Source organism: Toxotes jaculatrix, chromosome 7 (genome assembly GCF_017976425.1).
Source record: "Toxotes jaculatrix isolate fToxJac2 chromosome 7, fToxJac2.pri, whole genome shotgun sequence".
Lineage (NCBI taxonomy): Eukaryota > Metazoa > Chordata > Actinopteri > Toxotidae > Toxotes > Toxotes jaculatrix.
Window position 1 is genome coordinate 20,890,301 of NC_054400.1, and position 15,837 is coordinate 20,906,137.

A 15,837-nucleotide genomic window follows, 5' to 3' on the forward strand; every position below is an offset into this window, starting at 1 on the left:
AAACACAGCAAGTGTTGATGCATATCTGCAGTGCTGATTGCGATGTAAAAATCAGATGTTAATGCACATGCAGGTGAAATGCACACAAGCATCCATATGGAGCTCCTTCTTCCCCCCTCTTTACGATGGCACTGCAGTATCAGTGTGTGTTTGTGTGTAAGGGTGTGTGTTAGAGTGAGAAACCTGAAGGACACTTGTCTCTGGTGGGATGGGAAAGAGCCTTGTGCCTTAAGAGCTCTAGGGCTGCTACTCTGACAGGTGAGTCTATCAGCTGTCCTCAGTTCTCTGGCCACATATACAGGGCAAGGACACAACTTCTGCTGCCCACTTCAATACAGTGTCAGCTTGCCTTTCATACGCTGTGTCACCTGTCAGCTGAGTAATGTATTGTCAAGAGCACAGGCCAAGGGCACCACCAACTATGGTGATAATTAACTCTGCAGAAGACCTTTGAGTCATATAATAGGGGTCAGCACACCCCACCATAACTCTGGCATTAGGTAAGAATTGTCCTGCACGAGGAGCAGTGTGATTAAAATGACGTACTGTAGGTCTCCAGGCAGCAGTGGGGGAATGTGGGGTGTGCAGTGCTCCATCACTTCTTATTAGCAAAGGTCAAAAATATCCAAAACTGCTAAGTACAGATAGAGTTTTGGAAGTCAAATTTGAAAATACCTGCAGAGTCAGTGTCATACACTTTAAAAATGAATTAAGGCTGCAATAATGAATATTTTTTCTAACAAAAAATTCTGACTGCAGGAAACATGAAAGGGGTTACGTTATATTACTCAACTCTGCAGTTCCCTTCAGCTCCGAAGGGCATTTTAGCTTATTATTTTTTATTTTAGAGTCCACAACATTACTGTTTTGGTTCATTTTCTTGGCTCTCACCAACATCATTTCCTGGAACCTTTTTTCTGGTAAACCCCCTGAACCAGTACCAAACAACAGACCCAAATGGTAAGCAGCCAGCTGGTGAACATAGCTTTGAGTGATTTAAGATTATTTTGTTAAACTACTCCAAGGTGAGAAATGAACTTTCAAGCTCAATTATCATTACTCCCTCGTTCTCTTTTATTGTAAAAAAGGAAGGCGAATTATGTTGTGTGGCTGATATATAAATAGACATAAGTCTTTACTATTCCTATATCTACCAACGCAGAATACAGATGCAAAGAGATGTCATAACACAAACCCTTGTAGCGTCGTACGCAATGCCTAACATCTAATTTCTAGGTGAAAGGAATATTCTCAACCCACCTAATTCACTACAGAGGATGACAGAGTTTCAGCAATTTAGTTGCCAATTTTGCAGATACAAATTGAGTCTTTAATAGACTGCGATGCTTTCTCTCTGTGCTGTATTAGAGTGTTAGTGGCTCTCTGTGGTTTTGCATGATTTGAAAAGTTGTGTCGTTACATTAGCGGCCGGTGTCTCCTTCTAATCCCATTTGCCTTGTGGTTACAAACAAGGTGCCAGCAGAGCCACTCAGCTGAAAGAACAGGGAATCCATGCTTTATACGAAGCAGCCCTAATTCAATTGACATTACTGGCTGGCTTTAATGGATTTTACCTGGTGAGCCTGCAAATTGAATATTTTAAGGCATATCAACTCCTTCAGAATTACTGAAGAGAAAAGGTGCAATTTTCATTTTGTGCAGGTAATGAAATGGTGACATACTGGAGATTATATCTATTTTTCAAGTTTGATTTCATTCATTTGAGTCGTCTTCCGTAAAGCACTGTCCCTCTTGTCTGTGCTTTGGGCTTTTATCTCCCCCAAGCCATTTGATGCTCTTAACCACTGCTTTTCGTTACTGGAACACAGACTCACACACTCTAACTCACTCACACACACACACCCCGTACACATAACTTCATCCTTTTGTATGCCTCAGCCCTCCTGGCTCCAGTCTTGTCTGTCTCTGAGAACTCGAACTCCTTGCTGTGTCATCTCATTGAGCTTCAGAGGTTGTTATTGTTTTATCTCTCAGTGTGTTGATCTTGGCGCGAGGTGGGCGGCCGTCCTTCCCCTGCTTTCTCTGTAAAGGTCAGTGAGCTGCAGATGAAGTTGTGTCGATCAGATGAGTGCCATAGACTGACAGCTAATTTTCATCAAAGCAGCTGTGGGCGAGGGGGGGATGGGTGAGTTGCAGGGCGTCCAGGGGCCTCTTGCCTCTCTGAGGATTCTCCACTACTTATCAGGCTTACTGATTCCCTCTGTGAAGATCTGGTCTTGTGGTCTGAATGAAAAGTTGCTGTGCACTTGTATCACCAGTTTATAAGGCTATGGAGAGAAGAGAAACAGCGAAAAAAAAAAAAAAAATCATCAGCAACTCATTCATCAATTCATTTCTGCCACATTTTTCATTTCTAGAGCTGCGTCATCTGATGATCTGCACACGCCATCCTTTGTTCCCTTCTGTTCATTTTTTGTCTCTTTCCTCTCCTCTTCCCTTTTGCCAGTATTCTAAACATGGTTTGCATTGATTTATTCTCTTCCACCAATTAAAAGCAATTTTGTGAGCATTAGAGTAAGCTATGCCGGGGGCCTTTCACTGCAGCAGGCTGTTCATTACCTCAATGTGTGTGTACGTGTGTGTGTGTGTGTGTGTGTGTGTGTGTGTTTGTGTATGCCTGCTTGTCTCCGTGTGAACTCCTGGGTGGCTCTGTTATGCTCATTTCACTCTGTGAATGTGTCTGCACATGCATGAGAGCATGGGTGTGTGTGTGCAAGCGTGTGCGTTACCATTCATGTTCAGTTGTACATAGCAGATGGGTGCTGGTGTGCATCTGAGATTCCCCGCACGCGCAGGGCATTAGTTCTCTGTTTGCGGGCTAAATCCTCATGTTGTTGAAGCGGTGTCAGTTGCCTCTGCCACGACACAAAGCTTATCTTTTACCAACTCCCGTACCCCCTTGGGAAGGGGAGACATGGGGGCGGGGCAGGGGATGAGGGGATGTGTAAAAGAAGGCAGGAAGCTACTGGCTGGTGTAAATAACTCTGGGCTCTGGGGGAAGGTTAAGAAGCCAATGCCATGCTGAATACTAAGCGTTATCCCTGAAGGACTCGGTGCCCCTGCACCCACCCTGTCCTCCCCAATCTGACAGAGCTCTGTGCCTCTCATGCCAGTCATCACATCGGTGTGTCAGTGCACACAGGTCTCTATTTGTCAGTGACTATGACCGCCATCCACTCTGTTGATGGACACCCGCTGTATTAATATTGCATTGGTACACCACAGGTGGCAGACTGAATGTTTGTGTCAGGGAACATTTTTAAACTGCAGCAAAGTAAAGTGTCACCTACTGTAACTTTGTGACTGAAATGGCATTTTTTCACAACTTTTGTCCCTGTTTGCTTCAATTTTTCAGTTCTCCACTCAGCTGCCTGTTCACTTACAGTATGGGACATTTAATAACACTGTTTGACATTTTGAAATAATATATAACCTGTAAGGCATAATAAAAAAAAGTAGCAGAACTTTTCACTGCGTCAACAAGGAATAATTAATTATGCCTCGTTTGTCAAACTCATCATCGCAGTGTACCAGTTTGCCTGTGAGAGAGACAACCTGCAGTGCAGTGGGAAGCAGTTGGGTTTATAGATCCAGTAATAGGATTGTGGAATAAGCTGAATAACAGTGCATAATGCATGCATATAATATGCATGCATATCATATGTGCATATAAAGTATGCCAGTAAAGTATGTCTGTTTTCGAACTACTGTTTTTTCACGAGGTAATTATGGTAACCTCCTGTAGCAGATGAGACAACCTTGTTCAGAAACTGGAGGTGTATTTTTTTTAACTCCTTTTAAGGACTTGATATGAAGAAGGTACTCCCGACAGTGTGTGCAAAATCAACTGAAGTAACCTTATGATTTAGGATCCTCGCCTTTACGTAATGCACCCTTTGACGCCGACCAACACATCGCATGAAACCAGAGATGAGACATCAGTGTGTGAGCAGCAGAGCCACAGCCTTCAATATAGCTTCCCATTTACTAACCATGTCCTCTGGGCACGCAACTATTTATTCCCCCCATTTTCTCAAAACTGGAAATGAAATGAAAACGAGAAAAAAAAAATGGGGAAAAAAAGGAAAACAAGTATGCGGGTAAATCTCTCCTGCCAAAGGCAACGCTGTGACATTATCTCTTCGTCACAGCTTAACAGAGGCCTGCTCCTATGAGTATGTGTTTCTGTGTTTGTCTGAGCATGTGCGTACATACATGTGCTAGCCCTACATGCAGAAGTACACGTGTGCACATGCATTTGGGAGTGTGTACTGACACATTTTTCCCTTGCCTGTGCTTGTGTGAGTTCTGAGAGCATCTGCTGCTGTGCTCAAAATGAAAGGCATCGTGTTTACCTACACACATACACACGTTCATCTTTCAGATTAGCCCGCGGCTGCCTGCCTGCCCCTATGCAGGAAGGAGTGGAAATACACACTTTCCAGCAGCCTTTGTTGAGCCTCACTACCTGCTCACTCCAAATAAGCTTCTCTCAAAAACACTTTAATATCCTCCAACAAGGGATGATACTGCAGTTCACAGTTTAGAAGAGCAATTTCACAAACCTTCAAACTAACTAGCTACAGTCAGTCATGTTGCATTAATAAAGAGAGATGTTCTTGAATTTGCTGAATTAAATTTTAGTCTGGTTTGATTGAAAACTCTTGTATCTGATGAAACTGGGGAGGGAAAGCTGTGCAAATATTTTATAAGTCTTAAAATATCTTTGAAAACTCACATCTGAGTATTATTGACTGTTTCTGTTTCACTGTGCTGCTTTTTTTCTTTTCTTTCTTTTTTTTTTTTTTGCTCCTGCGTGGTTTGTCCCCGCTCGCTGTTTTCTTGAATGTCGTGAAAATCCAATTAGGTGGACACATTCTGTGAGAACCGCGCTCCATGATGGCAATCATATGAATTCTTCATATGGGATTTTCGATGCTTCCCTCTCGTTGCTCAAACCGTGTCTACACAAAAGATAGAGTAATTGGCAAACAGATCTCCTTACAAAATGCGTCTCCCCTCTCTTTTATGGTCACTCAGCATAACAACGGGTACTTCTGTAATCTCTGCTGTGTGATTCAGAAATGAAAAGCCAGTGAAATGTGTCTCCTGGCATGTGGAGAAAATGACTGTGGGTAGATCATGTTACCAGCACTTAGCGGCTCCCCCATTGACACATGAGCAAAAGGCACATAATTGTCTAATGTACTGCATTGTTTTAGACTCTTATTACCAAGTCTTTTTTGGCAGGCCATGACACTTCCCTCGACAGCCCTGTTCTACCAAATGAAAGATAAAATACGCCAGGCTATATGTTGTAATAAAAGCTAATATTTGCACAGATACATGCGGGAAATCCTAAATACTTCTTCAGTTATGTTGACATTATGTTGTTTAAAAGAGGGAACAAATGAATAATTCATACTAAGAGAATAAACTGATGTGGGGACGATAGAGTGAGGATATTATGTTTGCCTGATCGTGGTGACAGCCAGCAGACAGTGAGGGTCTGTCTCAGTCTCATGCTCAGATTACAGTTTTCATAAAGGGACTCCAAAGTGTTGTGTTAGCACCTTACATTTGAATCACTCTAGCTGTCATCCTATTAATATTTTAACTGTTTCATGTCTCTGAGCCCCTCTACGTCTACATACGCTGCTTATGTTGCAACCTATAGTATCGAAGCATCTGTTTTTCTGCTCTGATGAATGGTTGAGATGAGCGGCGCGACAGATGGATTTAAGTAACTGCAGAGTACAGTCACGCTTTGCTCCAGCAAACACACTGACTCAGTCACTCAGCCTCTTCCCTAACCTTCTTTTCTTCTGTCTCTGTCTTTCTGTTTACCTAAACTTCTACCCACCTATGGCCTGACCTGCAGTATTTCATTTTGTTCTTTTCCTTTTCTATTTGAAAAGGATATAAAAAAGGGAGGAAAAAAAAGCCAGCAGCCGTGCTGCAGTCAGCAGCTCTGTGTGTAGGTATTTTTTCCATGCAGATCAATCTAAAACCGTGTCGCTCTTTGCACAGCTTTGGTTTCCTGCTAGCACACAGAAACACACCTTAGGATAGAGCTGATGGTGCTGTTAAATGCTGGAGATCAACCCTGTCTTCTAAGAGGCTGCGTTTACATACAACTAAACTGCTACAGTAAATATGTGTTGGATGTAACATAATTACAACCAGATTATGTTTTCTGTTAACATAATGTGGATATGTTGTTAATTTACATATTTGGCAAATCGCCAATATATTGACACTGAATATATCAGTAAAATGTTCACAGACAACATATGTGTTTTCCACCAAAATGTCTGATCTTGCGTTTCTGGTTTAACACAGAAAAATTTCAGTGACCTCAGACACAATGTGTCTATTTACATTTAACATCTTTCTCCAACCGAATCTTACACCTAACCGCAGACAGATTTGTGGATGTGAACACTGGTCTGTGGTGGTATAGTTGTGCGCTTGTACGCATAACATCCACCTCCCTGTGAATCCAGTGATGATCATAAATGTGTGACTTCATTCATGTTGAACATAATCCAGTCAGCGATTACATTTCCTACAAATTTTGTTACAGTTTAGTCATGCAGCGTATAAATGGGATTTCCAGGAGACAGGCTTGTGTAGAGCGACCCTTGTTTTTTTGGCTATACTGCTTGAATTTCCAGATGTTACAGAGTTTGATAAATGCAACCTGGGCTATCCCCAATCTTGCCTCAATAAATCAGAGTCACTGTCACCAAAGTCATTAGGACACATTGTCTGGGAAACATGAATGTCTGTAGAAAATATCTTTGTTTGTGCCAATTCATCTGGTCTGATATTTCACAGGATAAGTGAAAGCTTTGACCTTCTGGTGGCGTCAGGGGTCATTAGGGTCATTCATCTTCTTGACATCATGGAAATCTGAAACAAATTCCACAGCAATTCATCCAGCTGTTGTTGTGATACTTCTGTTTGAAACAAACTGGTGGACAGACAAACCGACGTCACCATCCTTAGAATCGAGCTGCTGTTGGGGCTAAAACGAAGCCTACAGTACATCTCTTTACACACACACACATACGCTCACAAGCCAGTGGGTACACACAACCGCTCAGTGCTGTCTAGCAGCGAAGAGGGAGCGATGGTGTGGTAAACACATCAGAAACACCACAATTAAAGAGATGTGACCCCCCTACACATGCTCTCAGACACATACACACAAAAACAAAATCAGTAAAAAGCATCAAAAATTCATTTCTGAATTTTTGAGACTTTGGAAAAGTTTCCATATCTTGTTGTACGTTGCAGACATAAAATAAGTCTGTTTTTATATCTCGCTTCGGGATTGGAGTGTAGGCGTTTGGCTTGATTTGTTCTTTGTCTGGCACTGCGTATGTGTGTGTCTGTTCGTTCCAGTGTCTGCTCTTACAGCAGTTATGGTCTGTGAAGCAGCAGACTCATAGATGAGCGCAATGCTTTACACTGTTCCATTAGCCGTCAACCACAAACCATCACAAAGTACTGTCCTCCCGCTGTCTTTCTGCCATTCCCCCACACTGCAGCTTCTCTCTTTTCCCCGTTCCCCACTGAGCTGTTCCCTGCACACTGTTTATGTAGGCGGGATGGCACAATAAAACAGGAAATGCTTCCTCGGGGAGCTGCTGATTGTGGATGCATATGGTCCTCAGAGGAGCCAGTGGATAAAAATGGTCAGAATAGGTCACCAAACCCTGTGATGCATGTGAGCCAGGAGCAGACCGACAGAGCCAGACACAGTAGAGCCAGGCCACAGAGGTAACTGAAGTGCAGCCTGGGTCGCGGGACGCAGACCACTGGCTGGGGACTCCCATTATCGTCCAGCCTCAACCTTATTGGATTTCCCCCGGAAATGTTTATTTCTTTCACTGCCCTGCTGAGAAGTAGCTCTCCTACTTATCTCATCACTATTTATTAAGGGAGCCCCCGAGGAATCCAAGCACACAATCAGGTCTGAGGGAGGATGGTTGGGAGAGAGAGAGTAAAAACAGCCAGGAGAGGAAAACAATACTTAAGACAGACAGAATATACTGTAGTTGCCATATGGTTCCCTTCACTTTTTATCCGAGAAAGGGTCGTGACGACATGAAACGGCATTAGAATCAGGAACAGACCACTCTGTGTTTTCTGATTGCCTCTTTACTACCTGCACCTACTTCTCTTTGTTCAGCTAAGTGTGGCTCAGACTTACTAGGGTGCCGACTCGTCAGGTTCTCTTATGATTGCTGACAATCTTGAGGAGTTGCATCTAGTGTAACTTTAAACTGTCAGCTAAATGCTGCTGCCTTTTTACACTTTTCCTCTTCTTCCCTCTGCGGGCCATTGTCTCTTTACTTCCACTCTAGTTGGGGAATACTTGGTATTCTGAACGTTCAGTCTCGATTGTAGCTCCGTGGCTTCACAAGAAAACTATTCACACACTGAGGAGAGCCCAGGTGCATTGATATATAAAGTGCTCCCTCCTCTCTCATTCAGGGGGAGTGTCAGCCTGTCAAACTTTGAGGAGAGTTCTATACAATTGCTGTGAGCCTTGCCCTTGACTCCAGTCTTTACATGCATCTAGAGTGACACAGTTTATTTGTATTAAATTAAACATGCACACGAGGCAGCAAGATTAAGGAGAACATATAAAGATGTATTGACCTGAAGTGTACAGTGTATAAAACTCATACAGTGTAGAAGACTTTTTTGATTAGCCATACTAGCAACATGGCTCTAGGGACGGCAGTGTCATTTTGTTGAATGATCTGTGGATCAGTCCGCTGCTTTGGTCCAGATATCTTAAATTCTGTACAGACATTCATGGTTCCCACATGATAAGTCCTAGGGACTTTGGTGATATCCTAACTTTTCCTCTACCACCAGTAGGTTGACAGTTTTTATGTATCCTGACAAATAGAGGATGGATTAACATGAAAATTTGGAACAAATATGCATTGTCCCCAGAGGATGAAACCCAGAGATCTCCTGACGTTTCTTATAGTGCAACCAGCAGATCAAAGGTTTTACTTGTCTGGTGAAATATCTCAACACCTACTCGATGGACTGGCACCAAATCTTGTTCAAATGTGAGCGGTTCTGAGATAATGATTTTTCTTCCACTGTCACTATGAGGTTTTGTGAGAAATACAATAACAACTGCTGGATGGATTGCCATGAAATCTGGTACAGACATTCATGACCCACTAATGATGAATTGTAATAACTTTTCATCCAACACCATCATTAGGTCAAATTTTCAATTTGTCCAGTAATTTGGTTTGTGAAGAGATACCTGGAAAACTAATGACATTCTCATCAGCCTCGGCTGTACTTGCAAATATTAGAATGCGAGCAATGCTGTTTTATGTTGTGTATTTGTTGTTCTGTGGTTGTTTTTTTGTCTACCTGCCCTGAGACAACAGATGCAAATTAGTAACTATCTGGTGCAATTACTTTTAATTGTGCACTGTCCCTGCAAAAATAAGCAGTAAAGTGTTGTACCTGCTAAACATCACCATGAGAGCACTGTCATTGTGTGTGCTGCATTGTGAACATGCTCACCTTAGTATTTTGCTTGGGGTTTAATACATGTACTCTGGTAAGTATTAGTTTTGATAAATATGAGAATTGCTTAGATGCCTATATTTTTAGACTTGCCTTAATTGAAGGCTTATATTCCCTGGCAGAGGTTACAACATGAATCTAATAGTCACTAGGATTGGACGGCTGCTTTTTAACCTGCAGGAGAATCCTACACTGGCTAAACTGACCATTAAGTCAATAAAAGGCGCTTCAGCCATTCTCCAACAACTGCTCTGTTATGGTCTGTGGAGTAATGACTGGTTCCCCTCCGAGACTCCACTGTGTTTAAAACATTCTGAAGCGTCACTGGAATCCACTGATAGACATCCTGATCACTGAAGTGTAAAGAAACCAGATACAAGACCCCGCTGCTCCCGCTGGGACACGAGCAGTACTGTGCATGAGCTTTTTGTGTTACAGTTGTATGCTCACTGCCAGTAAGTTCCTCCTCAGCACTTCTTTTCACTCTGGCTTGAACAGTGGATCTTCCATTTAGTGGGGAAGAAAAAAAATCCACCCTTGGACTGACATTGTAAGCTTTTACTTTGTGATGTTCTGTATATTACAGGATTTGCAGTAGGCTAAGATGAAGTGTTGTAATTTATTTTTTTGGTGTAGCCACTTCCCCTCCACCTTTCTCAAATAAAGTAAACAAGTTGAGACGATTTTCTGCTGTTCCAATATGTTTAAGTTTTGCAAGCATTTTCTTGTTACTGGCAGTCAGAGGAGGATGAGTGGGAACATAAATACAGCCCTCTAGCCAAGACTGTAGACACTGGGTGTTTTTAAGGTTGCAGATATTTAATATCTTGTGGCTGCTTTGTGTAATGAGCTATTGATCCCACTGTATTGGGGGAAATCTGTGTATTTTATTGTCCCATAAAACCCTATTTGGCCTGTAATTCAAAGAATAATAAAATAAAAACAATAATGATGATACACCAACAAATATGGCAAAGTATAATGCAACTTTTTTTTATTAATTTGTTTCTGTGTGTGTGTGTGTGTGTGTGTGTGTGCTTTTTTTGATACAATGATGAATGCTAATGGACAAAACTATAACAAATACTGTAAGAGCTGGGTTCCACATTTCCTTTAAGTTCCTTTTTTTATTCACTAACCTCAATTGTGCATCTCAGCCTCTTGAGGAAAAGAAGAGGATGTTAAAGGGGATTTAGTATTGAACTTTGACGAAGTGAGGGGGGAGCCATTATAGACTCAGATATCAGGACTTTTAGTCCCTATGGATCAGTGTCCAAAACTGCTGGATCCTACATTACAGCTCAATAGCATGTTTTCTTGACTGTAAATGCCAGATGCCTTTCAACCTCCACGCCCACAGTTTCTAATGTAGGCTGTCTGCTATAAATTTGTCTCCACGCCTAAACCGAGATAACCCTCATGACATGTCTAGGGTTAGTTTTCAGAGACAGCTCCTCCAGCACCTCTCGCCAACAACTCTTATGCAAGTTTTACTCCCTATGATGTAAAATTACTCTCGTGTAAAATTACCAGTGTTCCCATTCTCTATGCAATATTTAGATTACAGTAACCTTCCCTTTCTATTTTAGTAGTCTACTTCTTAAAGGAATCAAACCAACTGTTTATTTACTGTAGCAATTATTTCACCATCTTCCTCTGCAGAACTTGGAAAGATGTCCTGACAAAAAGACGGGCATGTCAGATTTGTCCTCTCCTCACTAGTGTGACAACTTATTGTTTCATTACGTTGACCCATACAAGCACAGAGTGGTTCTCATCCAATTCAAAACCATAGACATGAGAAAGCATAAGAGGATAGGTGTTTTAATTTCAATAAAGCTGTAACCTTTGGACGATCACCCTCTGGTCAGGAGAACTAAAACAAATTAAACACGTGGGTGCAACATCACCCCCTGCACTTATGCATGCTGCTCATCCACACATTCACCCTCTCTCTGTTTAATGAAGGAAAAAGACAAAGCCAATGTCTCCGCTGAGAGATGATGAATGGTTCAAGGTTTGCTTTCATTCATAAACCCATTCTTTGTTGGTGTTGTCAGATAGAACATATTACAGTTCAACTCAGGTCACGCATGATCTGAAAGATGGCAAGCAATGAATGGTTGGGGTCTGACATGTAGTGTGCCATGTCTTTCAGCCCAGTCCTGGCAAGAATTTATGACTCTGTGGTTGCCTAGATTGACCCAGATCTCATCTCAAAAGACCAAAATTTTGTGTAGTCTGAGAGTAGACACGTGATATTCTGGCAAAATGTCTGCAAGCCTTCATTCATACACACACAGCAGAGAGGAAAGCAGCTGGCAAAAAGACATCAAAATATCTCAGAAACACTGCAACACTAATATATGATTACTCACACACACACACAAACACATACATAGGCAGTACACACGTGTGCGTACACACACATTCAAAGTGACCCTTGTGTGTTGTGTTTATCTTCATTCTTATAGAGATGGCACAGAAGCATACCATCTGTCATATTACCCATTTTGACTTCGCATATAACCTCTTCACAATATGATAAGACATCACATCAAAGAAAGAGGCTTGACTGGAGAGGGCAGACATACTCATTGGCATACAGTCAGGCAATCGAGTAGTGCATGTTAAAGTGCAGCAACAAATTCAAGATGAAAGCAAAGTCCCATCTTTGGTCTCATCTGCCAACCTGGTATGGATTGGATCGGGAAAGTGATTGGGCCTTCTGTTATAATTTAGTCTTCTCTTCAATCCTAGGACTTTGCTGTCACTCTCAGACCAAATGACACAGACCTTTGAACATGTTATAGTCCATAGGACATTAGTCTGAGTCTATTTTATGTCAACACTTTCACCCTTGGATCACTCTTCTCTATACAGTGGATATACTTTAAATATGGTTTAGCTTTATGGGAGATTTTCTTTTCCAGTTTTTTTTCCTATGGACATCTTTCTTTTTTGTAGTCCACTGAGCCAAGGACATTGATGCTGTAATTTTGCCTCAGTCAAAGAAACCTTTTCATAATGTCCTTTTCAGACTGCGAGCGAGTGAATCTATTACAGAGGGAGGTAAATGAGGGAGAGAAGTAACATAATGGGATGGTCACATCCCTCTTATACCCTCATATCATGGCAAACAGCACATTTACCATGGGTGACAGGAAAAGGAGAGGTTATTTTTTGATTTGTTAATTACTGATACATACTATTTTAAATCAAACCTAATAAGATTTCAGCAAAGATTTGCACCAGCACTTGACAGTTCAGGATGCACAAATTGCACATTAAAATAGCAGGTGTTGTCTTGGTTTTGCTTGGAACACATAAGATAACACACATGTTTAAAACAACCAGTTATTCTCTTGGGAAACAAAAACAGTGTGAAAGAAACCAAGATAACAGCTGAGACATCTTTTGAAGACTACACAGTGCAGTGAACCATCTGGATAATGTATTGCGAGACAGAATGATGAGGGGAAAAAATCATTGTCTTTTTGGACGCACCTGCTATGCATGGATCAGCTGGATACATCCACTGAGTCACTGAAATGAGGATCTTTTTTGGAGAATCTCTCTGCCTCATACATTCATAAACATGTCTTTCTTTCTCTGCAGAGTAAAGTTGAAAGAAGGAGTGACGTTTCTTGGAGCTCGTCCCAGCAACCCAACTCAGTGGATCGTTAGCCAGGACGTGAGGAGTGAAGGCCACCGGGTGGTGACTCTGCACTGCCGACGGAAGGAGTCCAGCTACGATCAGCAAAGGTAAGCAGATTAATTATTTTACTTTAAAGGAATACATCAAGATTTTGGGAGACTGGCTGATAAGTTACCTTTCCTTTGAAATGCAATAAAAGATATGAATGCGTTTCCTGAACATTACCTACATTATATTACATACATTGTCACACTGTGTTCATTGGTTTTTGACATATAACTTGTTACCATACAAAGTGAAGGTAGATAGGGAACATACCAGCAAACAGTTGCCTATTCACATCTCTAGCAGACGCAGAGCAACATTAGGAATTACTCGTACTACGTATTCACTTTTGTTTTAGCTCAGATTTACCAACTCCTGAAGGACATCCCAGTGTCTTTGTGTCTCACTGTTGCTAGCTAACTTTGTCTGTAATTTGGTGCTAGGCAGGTAGAATACAGTGGGTCGTGGGTATAGCAGTGCTTTTTTTCTGTCAAGAAACTCCAGATTGTTGAAACAAAAAATTGAGGGCTGTAAAACCAAAACAATGAGCTGAAAGACGCTAAAATCTCAGCAGAGTTTAAGAGAACTACACTATGTCTAGCTGATAATTCTCTGTGGATTCATTAGTACTGGTGACCCCCCTCCACAATACATGTAGTCAGTTTTTCCACGGTTGTACCTACAGTTTTTCCCTGATATTTATATGTTAGATTAGGTCTCCCACCTGCCACTATCTTCACATTTAGTTGATACAGCAGAAGTAGCCCTTTTGTTGTTGAAAACTTTCTGCCTTTTTTTTTTTTTAGTTTTTAAAATTTGTGATTAAAAAACAAATTAGACTTTATAACAGTTAAAAATCACTCACTCACAAATTAATTTTACCGCTGCTACAAATTCTTATTTTCTCACTTTATTGATACTCAGCCACTGAGTTAGCAAGATAACTTACTCTGAGTAATTGTCCAATCTCTTCAAAAATGTTTTTACAGTTCTTTACGTTGCCATTATTTTAGAAAAAGCTGCTGCTGATAGCTCACATTTTGCAAGAGACACACAAGCACTGACACACAGTGCGAATGGTTATCTAAGTGATGTTCCCTTTGCTGAAATGACACACTTGACTTGACATAAAGGCCATGGGATATGTCTGTTGAGACCACTGTGGGGAGGGAAAAGTTAATAACTATTGCAATATCCCCTCTTCACTATCTTTCTCTCTCGCTCTCCGTCCTCCCTCCTCCCTCACGCTCTCTTTTTTTATTTGCATACTTATTTTCTCCGCTGCCATAGCTGCCATAGCTGCCATAGCCTCAGAGTTGTTGTGGTCATATCCTATCTGTATTCACGTCCTTACACTAATCTGGCAGATAGGGGAGTGATTGCCAGCGCTGGGAAAAAGGTTGCTGTGTTAATTAACTGCTGATTGAAGGCCTTTGTGTGTTTTAATGGTTTTCCTTCTCGGATCAGGAAGTAGTTTTAATAAATCTAACTTTCTAGTGACAGGTGTAATTTTATGGATTAGAGGCAGATTTGGGGTAGGAGAGAAAGCTCCACTTATTTGCTCTTTAGCTTTCGTTCCACTCAGCAAACTCTCATACCACTCCCTTAAGAAAACAGGATACTTGACGTTGCAGCTGCAACTTTATAATCAAAGTTGTGTAGGGGTTATTTAAGTGAAGAGCAGTATATGAAACATGTGTAATTTGAATCTGTTGGTCCAGTGATTTGTTTAGACATGCTGCTATTAGTGGATCACTGCGAGGAATGATTATAGTGTAACTACAGTTCCACAGCACATAAAACAAAGATATCTGTGGCTGCTTTTGAACGGCTGTGGCTGTAAAATCAGAAGCAGCTAATAAACATTTCCTTTAACAGAAGTCTCATACAATAATTTGTTGTGTGATAACGCAGTGCAAGATTCAAACCAGCAGCTCAGTTATGCCGTGTTTGCTGATTGTTGCACTCAGATCTCAGTGGCATGTTTTGAAGCAGGTTTAATATTTTCACCTCACAGAATATATAGTACAACTTTACTTTATCAGCAGTCAGTTGCAAACATAAGCAGCCTTGGGAACTCAAAGTCGCCTCCGCACTGAAACTTCTTTTCAGACCTTCCATTCACTCGTATAATAAATTCTGACAACTCAGTCTTATAAATAGAAGGGTTTCAGCTGACAGCAAATATGCAGGGATGCAAAAGATGCTGTTGATAATTGTTATGTTTGCATCTGCCTCATCCACCCTCTTTTTATTGAGTTAAAAATAATGGTAAGAATATCTGTGGCTACTGTAGTTAGTAATCATGACTAAAAGCACATGATGAGCTACAGCTGGGGGCTGAAAGTCATTTGTGTTATCATATTCGTTGTTACAGTACAGTGAGTAAGATTTTAAATGCATGATTTTAGAGTTGGTTTCATATAAATTTAGCAAGAAGCCTGAATGCTGAAAGCCATTTTAGTTCTCTGTGGCAGCTGATGCCAGCAGTTTAGTGAATTCTCTTGGAAATACAGTGAGCAGGGGTGAAATTTTTG

The 15,837-nt window shown here is 41.3% G+C and overlaps 1 protein-coding gene across 1 annotated transcript in view; it reads left to right on the top strand.

Moving 5' to 3' along the window:
- si:dkeyp-14d3.1 (transmembrane protein 132C) overlaps positions 1-15,837 on the top strand; it is a 119,207-nt gene that overhangs the window by 49,535 nt on the left and 53,835 nt on the right. The window contains exon 3 of the mRNA XM_041042267.1: positions 13,216-13,362. Within this exon, the coding sequence (XP_040898201.1) occupies positions 13,216-13,362 (147 nt within the window). The remainder of the gene's footprint in view (positions 1-13,215; positions 13,363-15,837) is intronic.